This window comes from Dendronephthya gigantea, unplaced genomic scaffold, assembly GCF_004324835.1.
Source record: "Dendronephthya gigantea isolate DGI-Jeju-01 unplaced genomic scaffold, DenGig_1.0 000005F, whole genome shotgun sequence".
Classification (NCBI taxonomy): Eukaryota; Metazoa; Cnidaria; class Anthozoa; order Malacalcyonacea; family Nephtheidae; genus Dendronephthya; species Dendronephthya gigantea.
In genome coordinates, this window is record NW_021163015.1 from 3179729 (window position 1) to 3205198 (window position 25470).

The 25470-nt window shown below is 38.5% G+C and overlaps 7 protein-coding genes across 8 annotated transcripts; 5 read left to right on the forward strand and 2 right to left on the reverse strand.

Annotated features, from left to right (window-relative positions):
* The first annotated feature begins 93 nt into the window (after positions 1 to 93).
* Positions 94 to 10127, forward strand: LOC114515916 (adhesion G protein-coupled receptor A3-like). Its single transcript, XM_028535234.1, has 20 exons — positions 94 to 524; positions 805 to 876; positions 2317 to 2388; positions 2631 to 2702; positions 2805 to 2876; positions 2972 to 3043; positions 3879 to 4018; positions 4140 to 4663; positions 4774 to 4929; positions 5140 to 5234; positions 5332 to 5527; positions 5734 to 5929; positions 6016 to 6071; positions 6182 to 6227; positions 6404 to 6516; positions 6628 to 6740; positions 6852 to 7123; positions 7229 to 7295; positions 7420 to 8170; positions 8369 to 10127. The coding sequence occupies exons 1-20, from the start codon at positions 343 to 345 to the stop codon at positions 9419 to 9421; spliced, it is 4320 nt and encodes a 1439-aa protein (XP_028391035.1). The 5' UTR covers positions 94 to 342; the 3' UTR covers positions 9422 to 10127.
* A 23-nt stretch (positions 10128 to 10150) lies between these two features.
* Positions 10151 to 11269, reverse strand: LOC114515917 (transcriptional adapter 1-like). Its single transcript, XM_028535235.1, has one exon. The coding sequence runs from the start codon at positions 11267 to 11269 to the stop codon at positions 10286 to 10288; it is 984 nt and encodes a 327-aa protein (XP_028391036.1). The 3' UTR covers positions 10151 to 10285.
* Positions 11270 to 11414: 145 nt separating this feature from the next.
* Positions 11415 to 14998, forward strand: LOC114516013 (cytosol aminopeptidase-like). Its single transcript, XM_028535358.1, has 15 exons — positions 11415 to 11576; positions 11668 to 11801; positions 11879 to 11933; positions 12031 to 12136; positions 12200 to 12268; positions 12354 to 12624; positions 12703 to 12845; positions 12968 to 12983; positions 13077 to 13290; positions 13472 to 13574; positions 13856 to 13935; positions 14158 to 14267; positions 14346 to 14382; positions 14472 to 14565; positions 14763 to 14998. The coding sequence occupies exons 1-15, from the start codon at positions 11475 to 11477 to the stop codon at positions 14813 to 14815; spliced, it is 1587 nt and encodes a 528-aa protein (XP_028391159.1). The 5' UTR covers positions 11415 to 11474; the 3' UTR covers positions 14816 to 14998.
* A 337-nt stretch (positions 14999 to 15335) lies between these two features.
* On the forward strand, positions 15336 to 18807 carry LOC114516292 (proton-coupled folate transporter-like). The gene is made up of 6 exons (XM_028535724.1): positions 15336 to 15706; positions 16341 to 16653; positions 16881 to 17426; positions 17636 to 17719; positions 17808 to 17967; positions 18290 to 18807. The coding sequence occupies exons 1-6, from the start codon at positions 15515 to 15517 to the stop codon at positions 18417 to 18419; spliced, it is 1425 nt and encodes a 474-aa protein (XP_028391525.1). The 5' UTR covers positions 15336 to 15514; the 3' UTR covers positions 18420 to 18807.
* LOC114516293 (mediator of RNA polymerase II transcription subunit 28-like) lies at positions 18766 to 19900 on the reverse strand. The gene is made up of 4 exons (XM_028535725.1): positions 19727 to 19900; positions 19350 to 19410; positions 19014 to 19126; positions 18766 to 18945 (listed from the first exon to the last, which is right to left on the reverse strand). Exons 1-4 carry the CDS (start codon positions 19766 to 19768, stop codon positions 18796 to 18798), a joined length of 366 nt encoding a protein of 121 aa, XP_028391526.1. The 5' UTR covers positions 19769 to 19900; the 3' UTR covers positions 18766 to 18795.
* Positions 19901 to 20073: 173 nt separating this feature from the next.
* LOC114516135 (DNA-directed RNA polymerase I subunit RPA12-like) lies at positions 20074 to 21589 on the forward strand. Of its 2 annotated transcripts, XR_003686267.1 has the most exons (5): positions 20074 to 20287; positions 20528 to 20631; positions 20722 to 20831; positions 20938 to 21034; positions 21106 to 21589. XR_003686267.1 is itself a non-coding variant. In XM_028535517.1 (4 exons), exons 1-4 carry the CDS (start codon positions 20119 to 20121, stop codon positions 20960 to 20962), a joined length of 408 nt encoding a protein of 135 aa, XP_028391318.1. In that variant the 5' UTR covers positions 20074 to 20118; the 3' UTR covers positions 20963 to 21589. The 2 variants fall into 2 exon arrangements, 1 of the variants encoding a protein (XP_028391318.1); XM_028535517.1 differs by having other exon boundaries at positions 20938 to 21589.
* A 149-nt stretch (positions 21590 to 21738) lies between these two features.
* On the forward strand, positions 21739 to 25392 carry LOC114515979 (cathepsin L-like). Its single transcript, XM_028535305.1, has 14 exons — positions 21739 to 21962; positions 22313 to 22429; positions 22807 to 22956; positions 23288 to 23381; positions 23482 to 23595; positions 23730 to 23846; positions 23923 to 23948; positions 24018 to 24114; positions 24233 to 24433; positions 24510 to 24574; positions 24672 to 24762; positions 24857 to 24902; positions 24977 to 25001; positions 25131 to 25392. Exons 1-14 carry the CDS (start codon positions 21771 to 21773, stop codon positions 25203 to 25205), a joined length of 1410 nt encoding a protein of 469 aa, XP_028391106.1. The 5' UTR covers positions 21739 to 21770; the 3' UTR covers positions 25206 to 25392.
* Positions 25393 to 25470: the final 78 nt, after the last annotated feature.

Genomic DNA, 25470 nt, shown 5'->3' on the forward strand with positions numbered 1-25470 from the left:
ATTTGAACGGGTGATTAGTATATTAATCAGGGAACTACCCTACCCCCATTAGTATGAAATGACTGACTATCATACCCCCGGTAAGAAGATCAAAGGTGAATTATGCGGCATGATCATTTTTGCTGAAGAATATATTGTCTTCCAATCTGATTACCAGCATCATTGGATAATATTTCAAACATATTTGTGTTTTTTGATGCCTTTTATGACTCCCAGAACCTATACTGTTGAAGAGAGATGAAGTTGCTACTCTATATCGTTACATTTTGACAGATCGCTGAGAGGAACGCCAGTGCTTTGCATAAACAGTACTCAAGTAGTTGAAGTTGTAGTTGGATATTTATGGCTAATATAGACCCAATAGTTCGTCTGTTGCTGCTGCTGTACGTGGTAGTGTGTTATGGCGATGTTTGTCAACGAAAATGTAAATGTTCCCTTCGAAAGAAAATGTATAAAGTGATTTGTCAGAACAAAGGAATAAAGGATATAAGTCTGTATACTTTCCCAAAGAATATGGATGTATTGTAAGCGCTTTTGTCATCATTTTGAACGTTATGTTGTACAGCAGTTTTTGTAGATTAAAAAGAGAAATTTAGGTGGTCTTTAAGCGAAATTTACTAACATAATTTCTGCGGAAATCGCTTGTTCTTTGCTGTTAGTTCAATGTCAATAATTCTCCAGCATGAGTTTGTTTACGTTTTATGTTTAGTTAGTTGTATGTGGGAAAACGTGCTTATACCTTATATAAGGTTGCATTATTTACACGTTGACACAAAATAACTGACGATATTTTCTATTTTCTAGGGATCTTTCAAGGAATAACATTACGATCTTAAGAAGGCACTTTTTAGATAACCATTATAAACTGAGGAACTTGTGAGTAATTTATACATCACAATATTTGGGTAAAACATGATTACATTTACATCGTGCCTGTTTGACCCAGATTTGCCGGTAAATTTCATGGGGTTTATTGATTTGATTCTCTATTTTAAAATACTTGCTTTTGGGGGCTGCTGAACGAGTTTTTTTACGTAAAATTGTTTCAAACAACACAGACAAACTTGACACAATATCGCCAATTTAGCGATCGGCGATCGCTTTGATGCTGTGATTGCTGTCTTTCTACTATTGAACGATATTATATTCTGAAGTGGTTTTAGGTAGATAGAGTATATTAAGTATGAAGCGAATTCTCTACGCTTTGCTATCGATTTTTTCTTCATTTGTAACTACGAAGCGAAGGATATAGTTACATTAAACATCGTGAAATTTAATAGTCGAGTTCATATTCGGATATTCCTTCCTTTTGTTTGTGCTCCTGTGATTAAAACCGCAAAATTGGTTTTCCCAACAGCAATCTGTGCACTTTAATTTGCTTTCCTCGGCAGATTTTGTTCTAAAAACTAATTATCTCTCTACGAATTTCATCTGCGTTGTCGATAAAGTTTCAAAAAGAGGAAAGATACGTTTTTAATTGATAAAGTGATTCTCATATTTTCATGTGATTCGTAGAGGAAATGAAATCTTTCATTGTCGCATGTCTTTATAGCGTTTCCTTCCTTTTTTCAATTGTAGTTGGTTTAAGTGATAATTTAGATTAACCTTTGGATTTTGAGTCTGACAATGATAAGATTATCGTTTCTCTAAAGAATGCCTGCTTTATGCCTCACTTCATGCAAGATTCTGTTTAGCATTTGAATGCAACTGTCTGTCATCTTTGCATTATATTCTAAATAGTTGTGGGCAGTGTAAATGTTTGGCATTGTTTCCTTTATTTATAAGCTATAGGTTGTCAATATAGTTTGTCTAGCAAGGGTATTTTTATGCCGTAATTGTGTGCTTTAGCTATGGTCTGTACAGTATGTGGTACACAGTTTGACAGTGTCTATTTGTCTGCAAAATGTCACCTTCAATAGCTTGCTGGCATTTATCACAAGAGCTGGTGGCTTGCACCTACAAAATATAAGTTATTTTAGAAATATTTCCACAATAAAAAGCACTGTGTATTCGTTTCAAATATTTGTGTATATTTCTATACATATCAGTGTTGAGACTATTTGATTATCTCTTAAGATGACATGCATTGGAATGTCATTGAAACTTTTAACAAGAGGGATAGAATTTCTAGTATGTAGTTAAGTCATCAAGATGATTGTCTGTTTGGCAAACAATATTATAGTCTGAAAATTTACAAACTAAAGCACCTTGTATGTTCCAATTTCTATATCAGAAAAGCTATTCCTCAGTTAGCTTTTGCATATCTTTTCAAGTAGTGTTTTACAACAAAAATATTCACAACTGTTTTTCATTTAGATATCTGCACAAGAATTCTATCAGTGCATTTGAAGCAAGAGCATTTGTTGGTCTTGATAACTTAGAGCGACTGTAAGTTCAACATTTTCTTGTTTAAAACCTGTTTGATTGTGACAAGGTGATGTGTGTATCAGTTGATTCCAAATATTTATGAGTCTCCCAGTTCTTTCAGCCCTAGCTTTCTCAATTAAGATACTCTGACAGGTTGAAGACCAAGTATAAAGCATATCTTCGCAACGTTCACCCTTGACAATACCTAGATAATTTATCTTTGAAACTATTGTATAAAATTTATAATTCTTCAAATATTGCAGACAACTAAAAGAAAATAACTTGGTTGAACTAAAAAATAAATCATTTGAAGGACTCCCAAAGCTCAAGATGCTGTGAGTATTGGTTGTGTAAACGAATTGTTTGTGGATTGAAAAATTCCACCCCCCAAACTACTGCTTTTTGACCTCTGGTCAATGATTCTCTTTTCCATTTAGTGATATTGGCAACAACAGGATTAAAAAAATTGATAGAAAAGCATTTGATGGATTAAAGAAATTAACAAAATTGTAAGTAATAATTTGTCTGAAGTGAGTTTTTGTGATGTCATTCACTTTTGTAAGGACAGTTATTTCATTAAATTACCAATGTATTTTTGCTGTAGATTTTTGAAAAACAACAGTTTTACTACAATTTTAAATGGAACATTTGATGAATTGACTTCTCTGAACAAAATGTAAGTAGCAAGTAGAGATGTGGGAATCTCTGCATGAAATTTTCCAAATGCAAGATCAAGGCTTCTGATAACCTTGACCATCTGTGTTTTCATGTTTGAGATCTTTCATCTCTAATGCCTCTGGCTTTTTCTAATTCTTTTGTATCTTCGTAAACATCAACCATGACTTTTGTAAGACTGATATGTTCTGCTCTAAGATTACGATGAAGGACGGTCATGACCCGATACAAAGTTCGTATAAATTCAAACATAAATCGTCGAACTTTCGCTAGATTAATCTCGATTCTTTCGACTAAATACCCAATAGCAATGAGAATTTTAGCTAACGTGTCTCCAAAGTCCACTTTCGTCATTAAAAGAAGATGAATGTTTTGAATAAGACGTTGTATCTCGGAGGAAAGTTCATCCAATTCTGACATGATTTGTGAAAGGCTGTCTAGTGCAACAAGCGAAACATTTTCATCCATTTTCAAGTCCATTTTTAATTCAACAATGCTCAAACGATTGTAGTAGAATCTTTGTAATAAAGGCACATGAATTTGAAGATCTTAACATTCCCGATGCATCCGTTGTTAACAAAGAATTTGCAAAACCACGAAAGGCAGCTGCACTCTCTCCTACATATTTAATTTCAACGAATTCCTTCAACCTAAGTCGAGATTATTTTAATCATTTTTCGTTTCACAATTTCGATTTTGGTTACCGAATGAAAAATAAATGTCAGCGACAAACGAAAGACATTTTTGTGATCTTCATAATGTAGTGTAATCGTTGCAAGATCATAGTCGTAGATTTGCAAGAACACCTCTTTGATTGCTTTAACTTTTCTTTTCAGCGCCCTGAAAGGTGTGCCGCTTATATGCAATTGCCAACTTAATCCCTTCATGAAATTTGTAGCGAAGCACACTATTAAAGTCCATGGCACTTGCCAAAGTGACGAAACCTTGGGTGATCTCAAAGGAATAGATCTTTGTGGTAATTTCTCAAACTTTGTCTTACTGTATTTAAATAGAAAATGCTGTTTAAAGCATTGTCACAGTGCGTTCATCTTGTAATAGCATTGATCGATTGTATATTAATGTTAAATGATCCCCAGATAAACCACCGGATCTTATTCTGTCCCCGGCTGAAGATCAGATTGTTGCAATTGGTGATAGTCTTACAATCACGTGTCGAACAACAAGCAAACGTAAACGAAGCCTTTACTGGGGAAAGAACAAGAAACCTCTTCCAAATTATTTGCAAGTTTTGAAGTTCACTAAGGGAGAAACGATTGCAACTATGGTGAAATTTAAGTCAATCAAGTGGAAAGATGGTGGAACGTACTTGTGTTCCGGTGACGATATGATTACCAAGGAGATTGCTGTCCGAGTGGTGACCTGGAAACGACCCATGTGTTCACGTGACGTGTTGATAGTTGGCCATGATCAATACCTCTGGCCAGTGACATTAGGGCGAACAGCAGAGGTAGCATCATGCCCCTGGCCAAATGACGGTGAGGTTACGGGTGTTGATACTCACGTGCGACGCACGTGTAACGAGAAAGGAGTTTGGGGCGAGATAACTACTGGTAACTGTCAATTGGCACCGCTTTCCGAGAAACTCTTTCTATTACCCAAGGTATAGGCGTGTCTTACCATGTAGTTTCTTGCTGTGGTGTTCTGCCATCTGTGTTAAATAGACTCTAGAATTTGTAGGAAAACCTACTGAATGTTTGTCTTTTTGTTTAGTTGCTGAAGAAAAAAGACTTCGCCGAAGTTTTGAATGTCGTCGAAAAACTAAAACTGTTAACGGTGCCGTCGTTTTACGATAACGCTGCGAATGTCTCTTTGGCTTACAAGGCTTTTTCTGCCATCACTGGAATACGGATGAAGTTCCAGGGCAAGGTATGTGCAGAGGCCGCGGAATGCCCCCCCGGTTCCGCGGCCCCTGGGTATGTGTATCCTTCAGATCACGTAACTCCCCAAGCATTCACCACCTCTTTGAATGAATTTACGTTATTTGCAAAATGTAATTCGTCCTTCAGATGCCTACTGCTGCTTCGTGTTCAAGGGACTAGTGTAAAGTAATACCACTTATCTATATATTATGTTTAGCTACTGGATGACCTGATGGCGTGTTTTAACAACATAATGGGTGTCAAAGAGAAGATCCTCCATGCTGCAGAAGAGAAAGATAGATCTCCCTCAAGGTTAGTAGGTTGGATATGAAGTATTTACAGTGTGCATAGTCTTCATATTTTGCCTTAACCAACCATCACAAGGTTCTATCAATAATTTTTCGTGCAGAATTGCCGTTCAATTGGAACTAATATCACGTAGAGCGTGGAACAAGTCTTTATCGTATAAGTTAAGCGATGTTGTGCTTGGCTCTGTGAACCTCAAGAATGTTGCTTCAAATGGCAACACGACGTGTAAAGTCTTCTTTGATGCTGACAAGAGAAAAGATTCTCCTGGTGTTATCTGCCACCCAAACAAACGCAAAGTAAGATCTCTCTTCGTATAAGAACGTTTTAATTCAATTTTGAGTGGTTAAATTGTCGTTGACTCGGTTTAAATACACGATTATGATTGGCCATTTCTGGCACTAATTATAGTTAAAAGTTAACTGTCTTTTTATACAACCTGTTCCAGTATGTATCTAACTATTGCACGATGATTGAATCCTGAATTTACGATTATCTTTTTTAGGACTTCTCTTTGTCCATTGTTATACCTGCCACAATATTTCAAAGTTTAGAAGCTGCTGGTTTCCCTTCGAAAAATTTTAAGCTTCAGTTTCTCGTCTATCGTAACGCCTTCCTGTTCCCTAATGTTCTTTCAAACGAGACAGAAGACATTATGAAAGGAAGATATGTTTCATCCAATGTCTTGTCTATTCAAACGGGTAAGGGAAATGTGTATTTTTTTGGACTTGTTGAAATCGGCAACAGTAGAAAACAAAACAAGAATGATCATTTATTTTTATTTTAGAAGTCAAAAAGGAAATAAATCTCACAGATCCAGTCGTCATTCAATTTGCTACCAAGGTTTGCTTTGCGTGTTCTGTTTGCTAGATTACCCATTCGTCCCTATTTTATATCATTTTCATGTTGTATTGATAAACATTCTGAATTGCAATCTATCTTTACATTTCTAGCCCGGTACTGATCCAATAATCAGCTATTTTGATTTGGGTGAAAAAGGTAAAGTGTAGTATTGTGTTGCATGGTGAATGCATACCTTTAGTCCTCTGAACGCATTCCATTTGTTGCAACTGTTGTGAGCTTGTGTTTGACTCGACAGGGATAAGTGGACATTAAAATTTACTGCAAACTCAGCGAGACTATAACAATTTGTTGAACTTCCATTTCTGTTTCAGTCGCTGGCAAACAGTGGTCACGAATGACGGGCTGCCACGTGAAACTTTCAACGGCTTCCATGACAACTGTTGAGTGCTCACGTTTAATGAACAAAAACCTGGCTATCATGTCGGTAAGTAGTTCCCTGGTATTTAAAAGGTAGCCAGGGTATATTGAGATAGAAAAACTGAAACTTTTAATGTTGATAGAATTTATATCAACCTGTTTTCGTTTTTTTTTTAAGAAATCGGGAGCTACCCAAGACGTGTTTTACCCTGTAGAAATTGTCGTCTATCTGGGCGCTGTTGTTACGTCACTCCTTTTGATTGCTGTTTTAATCACTTTTGCTCTGGCAAGGTATTGTGGAAACGGTTTCACATGCAGAGTTCTTCGAAATTGATTTTTAGTTTCGTGTACATGTAGACTTTCATGAACATTTTTCGACTGTGTTTTCATTTTGTTTCTCAGAAATCTTCGATTTAACCGTGAGGATATTATCATGCTGATGAACGCTTGCCTATCGTTGTTGGTCGTCGTATTGTCGTTCGCCTTCGGAATCGACCGTACAGAGAACGCGATTGTATGTCGGATGGTCGGGATTTTTTTGCATTTCTTTTTCTTTGCTTCCCTGCTCTGGCTCGGGAGTTATGTCGTGTGCGTAACACGTCGCTTGATGCCTCCAAAAGAAACCAGCGACGAAGTCTTTAATCCTGTTCTGATGTACTATATGGTCAGCTGGGGTAAGTAACGTCTCAGTTACTTCATGTATATGTAATTCTCAATCAATTCGAAAGTTTGACTTGCTAAATATTTCATTTCTGAAAAACTTTTGTTTTCCCGGCTAGGAGTTCCAGCGATTGTTTGTGGTATGACTTTAGCTGGTGATCTAAAGAACTACAAAACAGCTGACTAGTAAGTTGCGAACGAACGTGATATATTTTGAGTAACTCCAGTACAGCAACAATTCCTGTGAACAGCTGTTACCTGAAATTCAGGGTTGAGTAGCCTAAATGAAGTTTCTATTTCCTTCACCTAGCTGCTGGTTGACAGAGAGTGCGGGCTTAGGAGCGTTTATTGGTCCAGCTTGCCTGCTGTTCATAATCAACGCTGTTTTGCTTGTGCGCCTGCATTTGATACTGGCTCGCGGTGCTATCGACCGTCGCCCAAGCGAAGAGAACACGGAGGAGGAGAGGTTACAAACGGACGAACCGGGCGTCCTCGAAGATGCCCCGGACCCTAACGAGGCACAAAACGCTGAAAAGTCTTCCATGACTCTAAACCTTGTCGCCACGTGGGTCGTGATGTCTCTCGTCTATCTCAACTTCATCTTGGCGTATTTTCTTGTGAACTCGAGAACTTCCAAGCTTCGTTGGATCTTTCTTAGTTATGTTTACGCGTTGGCGAACATAGCCTTAGGCACCGCGATATTGGGTTTTCATTGCGTCGCACGGCCAAACGTGCGCGAGACATGGGCCGCAATGTGGAAATGTTTACGTGAGATCAAAATCTCTTGCGGGCTGTGCAGGGCCTGCAGGTCTCTGTGGGAAAGCTTCAAAACGAAAGAGAATACTTTTGTGGTAAATGAACCCATTTTAATGAACGGTGAAGCTATGCCTCAAAGATTGGAGTCTGATCGTCAATCCAACATAACTCTTCCGTCCTCAGCTGCTCTGACCAATGACGTCTTTGTTAATGGCCGGCCAATGTCTACTGCACGACTTTCGTTGCTTGATGAGGCAGATTTTCCACCAGATGAAAATCCCCGTGCAGGAGCTGCTGACAACGAGGTAATTTGTTATATAGATATACCATGTCACTGGTTGATTAATCAATCAATTAGTTAATTATGTTTCTAATTGATCAATCAGTGAGTTAATTATATTTCTAATTGATCAATCAATATGTTAATTATATTTCTAATTGATCAATCAATGAGTTAATTCTATTTCTGACGATTCTTCTGTTCAACCGCTTGTTTTAAACAGGTCGATATTACAGAGACTGGAAACGGCGATGAGAACAGACGCAGCCATAGCTCAATACAATCAGAGAGGAAGAGTAGAACTGTTGGTGAGGTTGCTACTGAAATATCTCCGAGCATTCCCGAGGACAACGAAGAAAGTCAAAACTTGCTGGAAGAGACAAACGAGGATCACGCGGACGTTACCGATGGTCTTACGTCGAAATCCGAATCTTCGGCGCCAACTGCCATCGAAGTACCCCAGAATCCTGTTCGGGCAGATAGTCCAGTGGCAGAGGCGGCGCGTTTTAGCGGGCATGCAGGCATGGTACGACCTTTTGTGTTACCAGGTAGTGGAATAATACCATTTCCATCCGCAAACCTACATCCTCACCCGGGACATCAATTCCGACCCGTTTTCCAGGCTCCCTTTACCCACCCGAGTATGCCTGCATCCTACTATGCGCCTGCAAACCAAGGCCATCCTTCAAATCAAGGTCATCCAATGCATCAGATACCGCCTACCCTTCAAGTGACACCTGCACATCAGGTTCCACCTGGTCATCAGGTTCCACCTGGTCATCAGATCCCACCTGCACTTCACGTGCAGCCTGCATTAATTGAGCCCGCGCCTCCTAGTTATCAAAAAGCCACTGACGTCGCCTCGCAATCAAGCTCGTCGATCGGGGAGAATACTCTCTCCTCGCGTTCCAACTCAAAACGAAAGCGTTCGAGCGAATCTTTAGGTTCACGAAACGAAGCCGGATCGGTTGGACCCAGGGCACGAAAGCTTCATCAAAATCAAGTCCAGGCATCTAGCTCGGCTGCTATAAGCGAAGTTCCTGCCCCAGGACAAGTTGCAAACCGACTGAGTGACTCAACGAACGCGCGAAATGCTGCTCAGAATCTTGGGGCTAGCTCTAGTAACTCACGACCTGCAAGTCGTTATAGAGACGGCCGCCTGAAGCCTGAGCCCAAGCAATGGAACGGATCTACTCGAAATAGGATTGCATATGTTCCCATCCCTCACGTGTCGAAAATCCACAGAGAACCGTTACATAATGAAACCAGCGTGTGAGCATTACGAATATGAGGAACGAAGGAAGAGTTAAAATGGAAGAAACCGTGTCTTTATGGACTGAAGACTATCTGAACTGAGTAAAAGCGTGTGTTGTTATTCCAGTAAAGCACCAGGGATGTTTGACTCTTGGTTGAACTGCCAGGCTTCCCAAAGATATGTTATCATTTACTGCTGAAGGAATGACGAATACCTGACACGGTTCAAGCCGCAATTGTACGACTATTCAAAAGCGATCACGCTGAGACTGAATATTGAAAAAAAACACTTAAGTCACCAACTATGGGATTTCGTCCACACAAAGTAATCCTTAATTTTTGCTGGTAATAATCACAGTAAATGATGTTTTTCAAGCACAAACAGGGAGTCCTAGGAAACCAGTTGGACTATTTATCAACTGTGATATTGTACATAACAAGACTTTTTTACTTCCTATGGCTTCATTTTAAATACACGTGGGAGTCTGAATCTGAAAATATCGATTCTTGTATTTTTATTTTTATTAAGCCTTGCGCATTGTATGATAATCGGGTTTTGTGGAACCCACAAATAAAGCTCAATTTTGATACGAAATATTTAAACTTCGTATTAAAAGTTCTGGTTCTTGGGATTTTGTTCACATGTCAACATGTCATGTTTTACTTGTTTTTTAGCCGTGAGTGAGTGTATACTCAAAGAAGAGTAAAATAAATTTATACACACATTGCCCAAGTCTACCATAATATGGTTCTCGCGAAGTAGTTTAAACTGACAAGTATAACATATGAGAAGTAACATCAAGTAACAAATGACAATCAACAATAAAATTACATTATTGTTTCATATGTTCAGTAAGCTAGAGTGATTTATATAGTTCCAATAAGTTTATAATCTTAAGCTTCTTTGTTGTCTGAGTTTGCTCTGTCTTCGTTTGGCCTCCAATCGATGTAGTCTTTCCTGTTCGATTTCATCATGACTTGGATGCCACAGGCGGCTTAGTATTCTCTCCATATTCGCTGCATACACAGTATGCGAGGGTATAACTCTGCAGTGCACTTGTAACACCTCTCTTAGTTCATATGTAGATATCGACGTATGTGATGTGGGGTGATGACTGCTTGCCACAGTGATCGCGGCGTCCGCTTCTGTCAGTTCCGTCTGCCCTTGGTGCAGAAGAAATGAATGTGGAGAATACGAGTCTAAACTATTCCAAATATGGGGCTTGACGTAACTTGTATCTAAACCGTACTTAAAATGTCCGTCTCTTAATCTAAAACCTCCTTTGCGTGAACAGCAGGCAGTTAATATGTCCTTGATGTGATGTTTGACTGCGGATATCACTAGCTTAGCTGCGTTGGAGCCCAGGTCTTCAACCGACTCTAAACCAGCGTCCCAGGCTCCGAGGAATAACCTTCCATTCATTGCCTGTACATCAGGCAGAGTAAACTCGTACGAACACAAGCTTATTTCACTATCATCAGTCAGAACAACTTTTCCAACATTATCTGCCCCCTCTAGAACACTGTACGGTTGGAATCTTTGTTCAAAGTTAACTTTTGCCGGTCTAACGTGTTTCCTAATATGTTCAGTATTTCTCTGGCTTGCTACAGAAGTTACAGAAGGACGCGACAGGTTCTTATTCGGTGTACCAGAAGTTAAACACATTTCCTGACACTTCGATAGCAGCGCGTACAAAAATCGATTATGGACATTAAGATTGCCTTCACCCAAAAGTTGCCCGATCTGAATGTCAAACTCTTCCTTAGAAAGCTTCTTCTTGTACCAAAGCGACAATGTTGTCCAATATTTCGAAGCTAAATCGCCGAGAACTTCCATTAACTGTTCTCGCGCCTCCTGCAAGTCCGCCATTTTGAAAGTTTTTTTCACATTTTCTCAAATACGCCTGCGATATTTAGAGCAAGCGGCTGGAAAATGAACCCACGTGTCGTAACATGTTGCTCAGCGGTTGCTAGCATGTAGTCCAGCGGTAATACGCAAAAATTGGAAACATTGTTGCAATTGCAAGGTGTTCTTAGCTTGGAGTACCTGAATTCAGTATAGGTACTGGTACAGAATGGCGGTCAGGCCAGTCCAGGCAGGTAGAACTCTGGGATGGTTTATTAGTTCATGTCCTCAGCATTTGGGAAGATTTCTTGGTTCGTCTGCGGCTGATGAGGTAAAATCTGTTCGTACCTTTTTAAATTTTCTTTGAGTGCATGCAAAACATTACAAAAGATTTACTTTTCTCATATGTTAAAAAATTTTAGGCTGCTGGTACCCGAGTAGGGTTAATTGTTGGTGTATATGAGAATGAAAATGATAACAGTGAAGTAGATTTGACACAAGTTGGAAAAGCTGTTGATGAAAGAACTAAAGGAAAACTGTCACAAAATCTTGCTATGTAGGTGACAGTAGTTCCCTCACTGTTTTTTGTGCCTGTGGCCAATTATATTGATAGTATGATATGTCCAATTTCAGAGGTCAGAAAAAATTCAAAGTTGGCAAATCAAGACTATTCTACAATATAGATGAGGTTAGATCTTGGAGAATTATCTATTAGGGTATTCTTATCCTCAAGTCTCTCATATTCTCTAGCTGTTGTTTCACCTGTGCATTCACTTTTTCTTTAGGAATTTCCTGTTATAGCAGCTGTCAATATTGGAAAAAGAAAATTAAAACAGAATGATCTGGAATGTGTGAATGAAAGAAAAGAGAATTTAAGACATGCAGCAGCAGGTGTGATTATGCGTTTCTGAATTGCCAAATTAATCAATCCAATCCAAACATTTTGCTTTGTAGTTGGCGTTTGGTCCTTACGAGATTTGGGTGTGACACATATTGAAGTAGATCCTTCTAATGATGCCAAAGGTATAGGATATTCCAGACGCTCTGTTTCAACACAGTGAATTGAATCTCTATTCAGGCAATTTGATATTTTTATTTTGTCTCTAAGCCATGGCAGAAGCTGCTTCCTTGAGCAAGTTTGTGTTCGACAGTCTCAAACAGGAAGATAAAAGGCAGGGTCCATTGAGCATTAGCGTTCATGACGCCTCTGGGAGTTCTAGCGTGAAGCAGGGTTGGAAGAAAGGATGTATCCTAGGCGAGGGACAAAACTTCGCCAGAGAGTTGATGGAAACTCCCGCCAATCTATTAACACCAAAATTGTTTACTGAAAAGGTCACAGAGAGAATATCTCGACTGCCTTCTGTTGAAGTCATTGTCAGGTATATTAATCAATGATGTTAAAAGTTGAAGTTCTGTTGAATCTGTTCGATACTAGGGAAAATACTTTGTTTTTTTAGGGAGAAAGAATGGATTGAAGAAATGAAGATGGGTGCGTTTCTTAGTGTAGCAAAAGGCTCTTGTGAACTGCCGTTTCTTCTAGAAATGAAATATTTCGGAGCGTCAAGCAGAGATAGCGCACCGCTTGTCTTAGTAGGAAAAGGTGAGATCTAGGATCTAGAATCTTTGTCTTTTGGTTGTGTGGTAAAAATATACATTCGTTACAAGTTATGACAAGTGCAAGTTTATTAATTAAAAAACATTCTCTTTTTTTTTCTATCGTAGGAATTACATTTGACAGGTGAGATGTCAGCATTACGTTATTTGGTAAACGCTAAAGAGTTTTTCGCCAAGGTTTTGAAATTTTAAACCGTTTGCTGTCTCGTTTTTGCAGCGGTGGGATATCCATCAAGCCAGCTGCTGGAATGTCTTTGATGAAAGGAGACATGGGAGGCGCGGCTACGGTTACTGGAGTCCTGGAAACAATAGCTAGATTAGAGCTACCGCTGAATGTGATTGCAGTCATGCCGCTGTGCGAAAACATGCCTTCTGGTAGCGCTAACAAACCAGGCGATGTTGTTACCGCCATGAATGGCAAAACCATTGAGGTATAAATATGAATTGTTTTATGAACACACTATCTTGGGGGGAGGGAGGGCGTGGCGCGTAGTTATATGACTTAATCAAAGAACGAGTGGGCTACGGGAAGAATCACAATCTTCCTGGCCAGATGATGGACCAAAATCTCTCTTATTTCCTCAAATGTTTCACACGTAATTCTTCCGCCAGATTGAAAACACAGATGCTGAAGGCAGACTTATCTTGGCTGATGCTCTTACCTACTCTCATTCGTTCAATCCAGGAACGTTGATCAGCGTTGCCACCTTGACGGGTAGGTCCAGGAGTTTTTCAAACAACGATAAATTCGCCTCCAGTCAGCAATATCGAGTTCAATTCCCATTGCGGTTTCCTGCAATTTCTCCAGCCTGATAAACAACGATAAATTCGCCTCCAGTCAGCAATATCGAGTTCAATTCCCATTGCGGTTTCCTGCAATTTCTCCAGCCTGATAAACAACGATAAATTCGCCTCCAGTCAGCAATATCGAGTTCAATTCCCATTGCGGTTTCCTGCAATTTCTCCAGCCTGATAACTGTTTCATTGTTCTTCCAGGTGCTATTGGCGTCGCGTTAGGAGCCGGTGCTGCTGGCGTTTATTCAAACTCACGCGAACTTTGGCTTCACTTGGAAAAGGTACGTAGTCAACCGCGACAAAAAATCACGAGTTCAATTACTTTGAAAAATGGAAATGCAAAAGTTTCTGAAACGCTGCGATCCTCTTTTAGCACGTGTCTTCATTTGCATAGCGTTATCACACTGAAAAATCCTAGTTATTCTAGGTGCATGGTATATGAGTGTAGGAGGCTGGGTACGAAGTACGCATGTGACGTCACTGGACTTCTCTTCTCTTTCCAGGCGGCTTTTGTTAGCGGTGACAGAGTTTGGAGAATGCCATCATTTCAACTCTACAGCAAGCAAGTTCAGTCTGATCGGGCTGATTTAGTGAATTTGGGCAAGAAACCTCAGTAATGCATTTCACGGATTGTCTTTTATATAAATAAATTATCTGTGCTCTTTCTCATTATCTCTTCTTTGTTTTCAAGTGCTGGTGGGTCGTGTACGGCAGCTGCATTTCTGAAGGTCAGCATGATTCTCGCAAAGCGCTTCCATGCTTTTTCTCTTTGAGCGATGAGCAATTTCAGTGATCTTACCACGCGATCTTTTAACAGGAGTTTGTGCCAAGCGACAACTGGGCGCATTTTGATATCGCTGGCGTCATGGCAAACTCTGACGAAGTTCCGTACCTTGGGAAGGGAATGTCAGGTAGGGAATGCAGGATTATAAGACACACTTCAGGCCATAAATTTCAGTTCAGCTAGCGCGAAATACGTCTTAGGATTTGGCGAGACCACGAGAGAGAAAATGTATTATTTAGTCAACCCTGTCGACAAGCAATAGCAACCTTTTCCCGTCCCTACATTGTATTTTCCTAACCGTCCACCCCCGCCCTTTTTTTTCAGGACGGCCAACAAGGACTTTGGTCGAGTTTGCCTCGAGAATATGTCGACAGTGAGACAGCGAACGCTATAGTATCTGGATGGTCATTTCTATCTTGCGAAGGAGAAAGAGTTTGAAAGCCACAGCCTCGCCGCTTTGAACACTGTTTTCAGAAGGATTCGCTGAACTTTCTGAAAGACTCAGATTTTCAATCATTAAAATCAGTCAAAGATATATGCGAGATTATTAAATGGGTTTAAAACCGCTTGTAGACTGTGTAGTTTTATTTCATCGTCATCGAAACCCGTGCAAATGAATCTGATTTTATCAACCTGGACGGATGTTCGGCCCGGGGCTTCTCTATCAAAAGGCATAAAGTGATTGGTCGAGGCATCTTGTGCGTGGGGGGGTTCAAGAGAATACGGTGCATTTACCATATTCCTCTTGATGCAATTATTTTGAGCAATTTCTATATTATAGGATTAAAACATCTCATCATTCAAGGATATTAAATTATTTAAAGGATTATTTTTGTATGAAGAAGTAACGTTGCCGTTAATAATGTATGCTTATATACTGTAGAAAACTGCAATTCCGGTTGTCAACGGCCGACAGCGTTTAAATAACACCTGAAAGACTAAAACCAACGAAGCATTTCAAATTATTCATATTCAATAACATAACACAGTAAATATTACATAATGCCAGATTGGACATTCTTCCCAGTTCGAAGTATATCAACCATGGATTCACGACAGTTAATGTAGGCATCTCAATGGCGTTTACATCGTGTCTTGCACGACTTCGGACGGCAGAACCTGTCGTGTTTCTCTATGCCTTTGGTATGCTCATTCATTCACCGCTAATTCAGCAATACGTGTATGACAGAGTTAGCGAGGATAAAGGTTATGAAAACAACGTAGACTCAAGAACGCAATGTGCTAACGATTCCGATGTACATGATGAGGTAGGTAGGTGGGAAACGGTTGCAAGATTTTGATCAATTATTGTAGCTCAGTGACAATTTCATTTGCAATCTTTGCTGCGACATTAGGTGCAACCTCTTTCGATAGGCATGAAAACGTTGCTCAGTTTTTAACGCTCTGATTCATAACTTAACTGATTGTAAACATTCCTAAACCACACACATCAAGACGTTAACTAGCCTTTCTAATTTCTAAGGCCAAGGAGCTGTGTTATTACTTGTGTAACTAAATATTTGATCACATGTGTGTCATGCTGAAAGTGGTTCCTCGGCAACAGACGTGTTGCATTGACTACGTTTTGTTCTGTACAATCCACGATTAGTCGATTATGAAGTGCAAACCATTATACATCATTTACATTAAAGCTCAGGTTAATTTACTCTGGTCTCTGGATATGACTAATCATCGACCCCTACTCAGACTCTAGCGTAGGAATAAGGTCACGAGTGCGTTTCATGATAAATTTCAAGTATATCATCATCATTATATATCCATAATTTCCCCGCAAATCACTTCTTAATTCGACTCGGAATACGCTCACTTAACCCCGATTGTTAAATGTTGAGAAGCAATATTATTCAGTGTAGATTAAAATTGATCAATTTGCAATTTTAGGTGGAGTCAAAGACATCATTCTACATGTTTGGATTAATCTTTTCCTCGGGAGTTCCGTCTCTTATAACAGGGCTGTTGATTGGTTCCTGGTCGGACAAAGTTGGTCGAAAGCCTGCGATTATTCTCCCGTGTTTTGGAGCCACGATTGACATGTCTCTCACGTTGATTGTAATATACTTTGATCTCCCGTTATATGTACTGTTTGCAGGCTCGTTTCTCAACGGCATGACGGGATACTTTCCTGCGATAATCCTGGCGACCATGGCCTTCATCGCGGATACGACTCCGGAGTCCATGCGCGCCGCAAGGCTCGGTAAGAACTCGGTGCATGGAGACTACAATCAGGGAGATAATCAATAAAAACCACTCGATCTTTTCCCTAAATCAGTAAATATCCTAAAGGCGTCTCTTCCAACAACAGGTTCTCCAACTTGACCCAGGTTGATGGAACCATGCAGGCGTACTTCTTTGCATGGAGCCTGTTCTCGCCTTCAGTTCATCCAAACGCAAACATTCAAATATTCGTATTTTTCTTCCTAGGAATTTTAGAGTTTTTCGTGTTTATCGGGGGTACCATTGGTCAGGCGGTCAGTGGGAAAATCATCGAATCTGAAGGAGGTTATAAGGTTCCATATTGGATCGTATGTAGTTGCATGATTGGAGCCACTCTTTACGCTATATTCCTAATGCCTGAGACATTACCAAAAGCAAACAGAGACAAGTCAGCCAAGTTTTTTGACAAGAAACATTTTAATGCAGTCATGGATGTAGTTCGAAATCAGCCTGAGAGAAAAGGGAACTTACGTTGGCTTATCGCTCTGAATTATTTCCTGCATATTAGTTATTTTGGTTCATATACAGTTACGATTTTGTTCCTGCTCGACAAACCGTTATGTTGGTCTCCCCTTGACATAGGTCTGTACAGTGCAGAGCGCTTCTTTTGTCTCGGTATCGGGGCTGTGATTGGTGTGAAGTTTCTTTCAAAATGTTTCAAAACAATGAATATAATTTATTTTGGATTATTAACGTACATCACCTCGCTTATCTTGTTCGCATTTGCAGACACTGCAGCTTTGGTATGTTCAGGTAAAGTTTGGCTTCTGTGTTTTATGAAACTTAGGATTTTTTATGGTTAAAATACTTGTCCATTGACGATCGGGTTTTAAGCCTGATGGCTGACGCACATGAGAATGTTATGTTAATTTTAAGGATCTTGTGAGGCCGTCAGGGAGCTTCCTTTGCTTAAGTCGTGGTAATACATCCAGAGTTCACCATGCTATGTTACTTTATTGTAGTTCCTGTGGTAGGTATGTTTATTGGAGCCGTGATTGCGTTCTTCAGAAGTATGATGTCACAGCAAGCATCACGTGAGGAACAAGGTTAGTAATAAAGGGTTGATGTGGACCACATTAGCATCTCAAAGAAACACAACAATTAGAATAACTACATTTCCTTTTTGTGAACTAGGTTCGTTATTTGCAGCCATTGGATTTGTCGACGTGTTAGCGACAGTCACCGCATCTGCGATATTTAATCTTCTGTATCCACTTTCATTGAAATTCGACTTTAATGGCACCTCGTTCCTGGTTGCTGCTTTGCTTGGTCTGGTTGTCTTGTATTTCACGACGTACGTTTTACTTGCCTTTTATTTCTTATCTTATGATAGGGAGGACTGAGCGCTAGAACAGTGGCATTAGGGGGGGGACAAGGGAAGGTACCTCCCCCTTCCCTTTCACTAGATGGGGCTAAGGTCTCTACACTCTTAGTTTGCTTCAATACAAAAGTATTCTGCATCGTTCTGATATCCCTGACAATAACCGAAGCATTTCTTCCGATGTAGCTGGAATGGATGGGATTGTATTAGAAAGGTGAAACGGGTTCTATATCGGCAGCTGGGAGGGAAAGACGTGGACCCAGACAACTAATACTCGTATTTCTTTTTTGTATAGTCGACTCTCTGGCAGTTTAGCAGCCACCTCTGCAAATGTGATCGATGAATCTTTGGAAAAACCAGTGGACGAAGAAACACCGCTCTTAATATCGGACACGCATTCCACATATTCTGAAACCAAAACGTGATCTCCTTTTAAAATAACTTACAAATATATTTAAACAAATTTGCATTCTTGAATTGCGCTGTAAACACTAAACATAGTTCGACCAGCAAGTTAACTCGTTCACTTCGTTAATTTACATCTCGTTCTGCGGCAACTTGTAGAACTTAATTGTAAGTAGCTAAATGGTGCACCATTATCGGCGGGACCATCAATAGCATTATCGTATGTACGATTTAGGGCCTGTTTACATGGAGCGCTTTTTCTAGCCTAGCCTGAATAACTCGCTCTATGTTAACAGACCCTAACTTAGAAGTATTGACTCAAAGACAATGTAGATTAAAAAATTGTATTTTTATACAGCATTGGCCTAACTTTATGTACACTTCATGTATGAAATTTCAAGTCCGTCGTTCGTGGTCACTGATAAACATATTGTTCTGTTTACTGATCAAGTTATCAAGTTCATTATTCCAGTGAATTGTTTTAGCTTGGAGTGAATTCAACAAGGCTTCTTTTCTGTCCAGTTCTTCTCGGAGTTTTGTGATGTCCTGAAATGGTAAGAGTTAGATATTTTATACTATGACAATATTGTGATGAGTTATACTTGTGTACCTACCTCTCTTACTGCATCCTGAGGGTGATTTACAGTACTGTACATTTGATACTTGGAAAAATATGCTTCAAGTTGTCTTGCCGATTGTAAGAACTTCTCTATGCAGCACTCTACACCTGTGGGAAAAGACAACACTTTGTTGTGAGATTATCATATACAGTGCAAGGGCAGAAATATTTACAGCAGATGTTTAAAAGCATGCAAGCAGAGAATATTAGTTGAACAATCAATCATGTTTCTTTGAATGTTCAAAAATCATGAAAGGCTATTACTTTGGCAAGTGTCGTGCAATGACAATTGTAAGTTGTTCTAGTGCTAAATCTGATACAGTGTATCTACCTGTTTTATTTGGGATATCATCTTCAATTCGGCCTTGGCTTAAGAGTGTTGATATACAATCCTAAATATTAAAACAGATATGCTAGTATTGATTTTACTCATGGGTAGTCATAACTGGTAGATTGTAGTTCAGTAGTTCTTGCCTCCAGAGCAATATTCCATCATTTTGTGGATCGATGGCTTTAGCAGAGGTTTGGATTCTGGTCATCTATATGAATACAAACCTTTACTAAATATGTTTAAATCTCTGTTCATTTGTATTACATCTTAACTATACAGCAAATTATTACTACAAATGACAGATGATTCACCGGGAAATTATGAAATTTGACTGAAGAAGACTCTACTATAAATTCATGATTCATGATATCACAAACCTGCATAGATGACTCGAGACCTTTCACTAGATTTTGCTCCATTTTAATAAAAAATATTCACTGAATATGTGACTTTTGAATATCCCCTAAAAATGTTTTAATTGTAAACAATAACAACAATAAATGTGGAAATAAATGTTCATACAAATGATTTGTTTCTGTGCTTTTGTTACATTTGCTACATTTGCAGAAATTTGTATAGTTACCAGGCCCTGTCTGTATGTATCCGCCGCCGCGGGTTCCGCAGGTTGATAATCAACCATTCAATGATATGAACTGATACAGGGTGGGTATCTTAACCAATCAGATTGCAGAATATCTCATATACAGTGAGTAGTGGTGAGTGGTTAACCATCAGGCTATATTACGGTACCAACTGGTTAGAATTCAATATGGCGGCCAAGTTTCTGTCTTTAGCCGCTGGTTTGGAGTCAAAACAACAGGAGGAAATCTTCTCTTCTGACCCGTTATTCTGTCCCAATTGTGGATCAATATTTCCTTTGCCAGGTCTAGCGGATGTTGTGACTTGCAAAATTTGCAAATTCCAAAAGGATACGAAAGGTATAAGGTATTCTGTGGTCACAAACGTGACACTGCTATTCTATTTTATTACACTGCTATTTTATTTTGTTATACGCAATATATGAAGCCTGAAGAAACAGCATTATAACGCATGTGAGTGACCGAAGAATCGCGCTTTAACATAGCACATAGGTAACGTTCTTCCAGAGTGAAAGAGTCCAGAGAGCAGCATGCTTTAATATGTAGTATCATTGATCGTTATCGTTTCATTTCGTTCAGAATTTGAAGGAGTTGAGATTTATTCAAAGAAAATATTCAATACATATAAACCGAAAACCGATGTTCAAAAACCGGATGATGAAAAGGAGCTTGTTGGGCCCATGGTAAGATTGAAGATTATCTGCCTTTTTAATTAAAAATTGAAAGCAAAACACTTCCTAATGTTGTACATGTGTTTTATTAAATCAACTAAGGTTGATCAGAAATGTTCAAAATGTGGACATGAAGGAATGACTTTCACAACAAGACAAACTCGTTCTGCAGATGAAGGACAAACAGTGTTTTATAATTGTCCAAGTTGTGGGTATGTATACATACAAAATTAAGCATAGTATGTGTATGATCACAAAAACACATGCACTTAAAACATCTTTTAGAGCTAATTTTAGGAGTTTATGTCCATTTTTTAGCAACCAAGAAACTGAATATTCATGATTGTGAACTTTATCTGAAGAGTTTTGGATGGATAATCTGGAAAAGTGTTGGTGATCACAATACGCTGTTGAAGTAACTTGATACACTTTTGAACAAATTTTGGAGAGTTCGGAGCACATAACTCCCCTTGCCATTTCTTGCAGAATTGCCCAGGAAAATACATCAATGAGGATATAAAACAAATGCTGGATAATCAGGAAGATTTAGGTTGCAAAAATCATCTTTTAGCTGCAATATATTAGATATTATACTATATTTTCAACTGGATGTCAACTACAAATGAGCAATGATGTAAATAAAAAAATCTCCCATCATCACAATGCTTTATTGGCTATTCTGGGTGAACAGGTATGGGTCATAGCCACAGACCCCTAGTGACTTCAGGTAAAAATGGATAAAATTTCAACCAGTTCTATGTGTTCACATGCAGAAACTAGACAAATGTATGTATGAATTTGAGCCCATTCCTGTGTGAACATATCCCTTTAGTAAGTTTCGTTTCTCCTGTGCATATTATGGTTTCAGAGTGATTTATAAAGATTGTAACATAGAAATAGCAAAGGGTACCTGACAGTTTGGTCAGATGGTGTTATGGTTTAAAAGTGATTTATAAAGATTGTAACATAGAAATAGCAAGGGTGTCTGACAGTTTGGTCAGATGGTGTTTTTTATTTGAGGTTGTAATCTGATAGGTCAACATCTTTTTTAAACAAGAACCACAGGACACCTTAGCTGTTTTGTTGACAATTGACATTGCTCAATCCTCAGTCAGATGAGACCTTCCGCCCTGCAAGACAACTGTGTCAAAATGGACGTTCGTGCCGCACTTATACTTTCTCTTTGCATTGCTGCCGTCTTCTCCTTGGGAGGAGTACATAAGGTAGCTTCAGATGATAAAGAAATCAAGGGCGCCATCAGCTTTGCGATGAAAAAACTGAATATGATGTCAAACAACTATTATCGGTACATGTCCATTGAAACGATCGACGCAACGAAACAGGTTTGAGGGAAATTTTTGATTTGTTTTTTTCACATTTTCTACAAGTTATATACATAATCATTTGTAAAATTGGTCATTTTACAATATATTTCTTTCTGTTGGAAGTAGCTAATCTACTAGTGTGTATTTTTACAAGTGCACTTTAGTATTCTGAATGTTTTTATCTGATGTTCAAGAGTGTTTAAACAAAGATGGACTTGTTTTGACAGGAATCCATGTCAGGGACATAATTTATTAACTGATTTATATGTTCAACTGATATATATCGTTGCTTATTTGCAAAATATAATGTGGATTGCGTGCATTTTGAAACGTTTTATGTTTTAACGACGTATTTAAATATTTTCAAGGTTGTATCAGGGATGAAATATTGTACAGTTGTTGCGGTCGGTTCGTCTAGCAAGTGCCCAAAAAGACCTGATAATGTTGATGCTACTCTGGAAGAATGCCCAGTGGAAGAGAAAGAGGTATTTTTATTGGTCAAGACATTTTGTTACAGTTTCGAAATGGTTCAAGCCAAGGCAAACATGTTGCAATTTACAATCTAAAGGCGCATGGTGTCATTGGTATGCCATGACGCAGTAATGTAATTTGATACATCCAAGGTCATTCTAGGTTGATACAAAATTAATTATTTGTCTATTTCTCCATATTTCTGTGCAGCCCACCATAATTTTAGTTAGGGTTTAGCAAAAAAGCTTTCCCCTTTGACTGATGAATATACAATCAATTGGTCAAATGCACCATTTAAGCATTCCTAAATCCTAATGTAATGTGATGTATTTACCACAATGTATTATTTCCTCAGTGATTTGCACATGCCTTACATATTGCGTTCTTCTAGATGGAGTGTCGCTTTTTTGTCTGGGAGCAAGTGTGGCTTCCAGAACCGATGAGACTGCTGGAACATGAATGTTCACCAGACCATCATTTCACATGTTCTGATGGTGTTGTGACCACAGATCCTAATAGTATTTTGGACAATGAAATTGATGTAAGTTAAGCCAAGATACCAAAAAAACTTTCCCCCCAGCTTTTGAAGTTGAAGAAATAAACATTAACCGGATTATTATACGGATGACATTATTCACGTTAAACTAGATCATAAGTTACACATTATTACTTAACTTTTACCATTATTTCAAGTTTGTAAATAGTATATTTCACTTTATAAACCATTATTTGAAAGTTAGCCAGATTACTTCGAAGTTCTAAAGAACTTCTAAAGGTTCCCTACCATAGTATTACATTCTTTCATATGCTGTAATTTCTTGTAAGCAAAAAAATAAATAGACTTATCGACTAAGCTTAAAACTATTATCCAGATCGAGGTAATCCCCAAAACAGAGGAAGAGATTCGTTTTGCTTTCAACCAATTTGTTGAAAAATATGGAAAGACGTATCACAATGATGAAGCCGGTTTGTAATGATGAAATCACCAATTAACATTCCTGACTTTTTCATTCCTGTATGTGACTATGTGGTAAAACCTGACAGTTGTGTATTCAATTGTGAATAGAGTTTGAGCATCGGTATGGAGTTTTCAAAGAGAATCTTGATTTAGCCCAACTGATGCAGGATAAAGATAGGGGAACAGCTCGTTATGGCATCACACAGTTCAGCGATCTGACAAGTTAGTACCAGAGTTTTGTTTTTATGGTATCATAATTAGCACAATATGCGCATGCTGAGTAGAATTCTGCCTTGGTTCATGATTTGGTGGACAATGGGCTAAACTCCTATGCTGATGGTTTGTTTATTACATAGAGGAAGAATTCCTGGAAAAGTACACAATGAATGGTTGGGATGAGGATACCTATAATCTAAAGGAAGCTAAAATTCCTGAAATCACTGTTCCAGATTCCTTTGATTGGAGAGATCATGGTGAGTAGCTTGTCTGAATTATAAGAAAGATGGAAAATTCTATATGTGCTTATATTTTTGCCTATCTATTTACAAGGTGCTGTGACTGAAGTAAAGAATCAGGTATGAAGTTTGACTTAGTAAAAATATGCAACCCTTCAGGTCAATTTTATTAACTGTATCTTGTGACAGGGGACCTGTGGTTCTTGCTGGGCTTTCTCGACTACAGGAAACGTTGAAGGACAGTGGGCTATCAAAAAGAAGAAACTAATTTCTCTCAGTGAGCAAGGTATGGATGTAATGTAACTCAGTTACCAAGACTAATTGTGGCAACAATTCTTGAAGTGATAATTGTGAAAGGAAGGGATGTGTTGGATACTAACTCTGGCAACTATGATCTCCTCCAGAACTTGTTGATTGTGATACAGTGGATCAAGGTTGCAATGGAGGCCTTCCTTCAAATGCTTATAAACAAATTATGAAACTTGGTGGACTGGTTTCAGAATCTAACTACCCATACAAGGGTGTTGATCAGAAATGTAGCATGGATAAATCTGAAATTGAAGTTTACATTAATGGTTCAGTGAAGATCTCCAGCAATGAGGATGGTGAGTTAAAAGAGGGTTTTGAAATGTATGTATGTTAGCCTTACTTGTTTCTTAAAATTATTTTATCCTTCTGTAGACATGGCCGCTTGGCTTGTTCAGAATGGCCCAATCTCCATTGGTATTGATGCTTTGGCGATGCAGGTGTGTGAGATATAATTTAGTCTGAATTCTGAAAGTGCATGGCTGAAACATGGTAGATAAAATTTCTGAACTATAATGCCTTTTTATTTATGCACAGTTCTATCTTGGTGGAGTGGCTCATCCCTGGGAAATTTTCTGCAATCCTAAAACACTTGATCATGGTGTATTGATTGTTGGCTTTGGAGTCAGTAAGTGAAATAACTGTAATGAAATTCAACTAACAATGTTTTAAATACAATGATATAGTTGTAAATATACTAAGATGATATTTCTCATTTATAGAAGATGGCTTGCTTGGTAAAACACCCTACTGGATTATCAAAAACAGGTAGAAATCTACATATATATTAAATTTCACTTGGTTCAACTATACATAATTCAAAAATTTATTTTATTTTTTAGTTGGGGTGCAAGCTGGGGTGAAAAGGTATTTATATATCTTAGAAACTCTGTTTTTATTGATTGACTCAAAAGGTTTTTCTTGAGGTACATTGAAAGATGAGCCCTTATCTTAAATGATGAAATCTTATTTGAATCCATTTCTCCTTTCTTCTAGGGTTACTATCTTATCTACCGTGGTGCTGGATGCTGTGGTCTCAACACAATGTGTACTTCAGCTACAATTGACTAGGATTTTACTTCCATCACTGACAAAGATAATTTTATACCAATGGCAATTTTTAATGAAACATAAAGCCTATATTCTATCATTTTTAATCATAGGATTTATATAAAAGAAATGGGGACCAAATATAATGTAATGATTTTTATATGGATTAAGACAATGTAATTATGTAATTATTAACTTTTTTGTGCAATATGCTTGTAATGAAATTTGTTTGGAAGTCAGATGTAATGGACAGAGATTGAACTGCTGGTATGCATAGATGTTTGTG

Bases quoted from the DNA above. Each gene is read 5' to 3' on its own strand.
- LOC114516135 (XM_028535517.1), top strand. From the start codon at position 20,119: ATGGCGGCCAAGTTTCTGTCTTTAGCCGCTGGTTTGGAGTCAAAACAA. The intron at 20,288-20,527 runs GTATAAGGTATT...CATTTCGTTCAG, and splicing joins ATTCCAAAAGGATACGAAAG to AATTTGAAGGAGTTGAGATT. The intron at 20,632-20,721 runs GTAAGATTGAAG...AAATCAACTAAG, and splicing joins AGGAGCTTGTTGGGCCCATG to GTTGATCAGAAATGTTCAAA.
- LOC114515979 (XM_028535305.1), top strand. From the start codon at position 21,771: ATGGACGTTCGTGCCGCACTTATACTTTCTCTTTGCATTGCTGCCGTC. The intron at 22,957-23,287 runs GTAAGTTAAGCC...ACTATTATCCAG, and splicing joins TTTTGGACAATGAAATTGAT to ATCGAGGTAATCCCCAAAAC. The intron at 24,903-24,976 runs GTAGAAATCTAC...TTTATTTTTTAG, and splicing joins TACTGGATTATCAAAAACAG to TTGGGGTGCAAGCTGGGGTG.
- LOC114516292 (XM_028535724.1), top strand. From the start codon at position 15,515: ATGGCGTTTACATCGTGTCTTGCACGACTTCGGACGGCAGAACCTGTC. The intron at 17,720-17,807 runs GTTAGTAATAAA...TTTGTGAACTAG, and splicing joins AGCATCACGTGAGGAACAAG to GTTCGTTATTTGCAGCCATT. The intron at 17,968-18,289 runs GTACGTTTTACT...TTTTTTGTATAG, and splicing joins GTTGTCTTGTATTTCACGAC to TCGACTCTCTGGCAGTTTAG.
- LOC114516013 (XM_028535358.1), top strand. From the start codon at position 11,475: ATGGCGGTCAGGCCAGTCCAGGCAGGTAGAACTCTGGGATGGTTTATT. The intron at 13,291-13,471 runs GTATAAATATGA...TTCTTCCGCCAG, and splicing joins TGAATGGCAAAACCATTGAG to ATTGAAAACACAGATGCTGA. The intron at 14,268-14,345 runs GTAATGCATTTC...TTTGTTTTCAAG, and splicing joins AATTTGGGCAAGAAACCTCA to TGCTGGTGGGTCGTGTACGG.
- LOC114515917 (XM_028535235.1), bottom strand. From the start codon at position 11,269: ATGGCGGACTTGCAGGAGGCGCGAGAACAGTTAATGGAAGTTCTCGGC.
- LOC114516293 (XM_028535725.1), bottom strand. From the start codon at position 19,768: ATGGAGCAAAATCTAGTGAAAGGTCTCGAGTCATCTATGCAG. The intron at 19,411-19,726 runs GTTTGTGATATC...TTTAATATTTAG, and splicing joins GTCTCGAGTCATCTATGCAG to GATTGTATATCAACACTCTT. The intron at 19,127-19,349 runs GTAGATACACTG...CTTTTCCCACAG, and splicing joins TGATATCCCAAATAAAACAG to GTGTAGAGTGCTGCATAGAG.
- LOC114515916 (XM_028535234.1), top strand. From the start codon at position 343: ATGGCTAATATAGACCCAATAGTTCGTCTGTTGCTGCTGCTGTACGTG. The intron at 3,044-3,878 runs GTAAGTAGCAAG...TTTTCTTTTCAG, and splicing joins TTGACTTCTCTGAACAAAAT to CGCCCTGAAAGGTGTGCCGC. The intron at 6,228-6,403 runs GTAAAGTGTAGT...TTTCTGTTTCAG, and splicing joins TTTTGATTTGGGTGAAAAAG to TCGCTGGCAAACAGTGGTCA.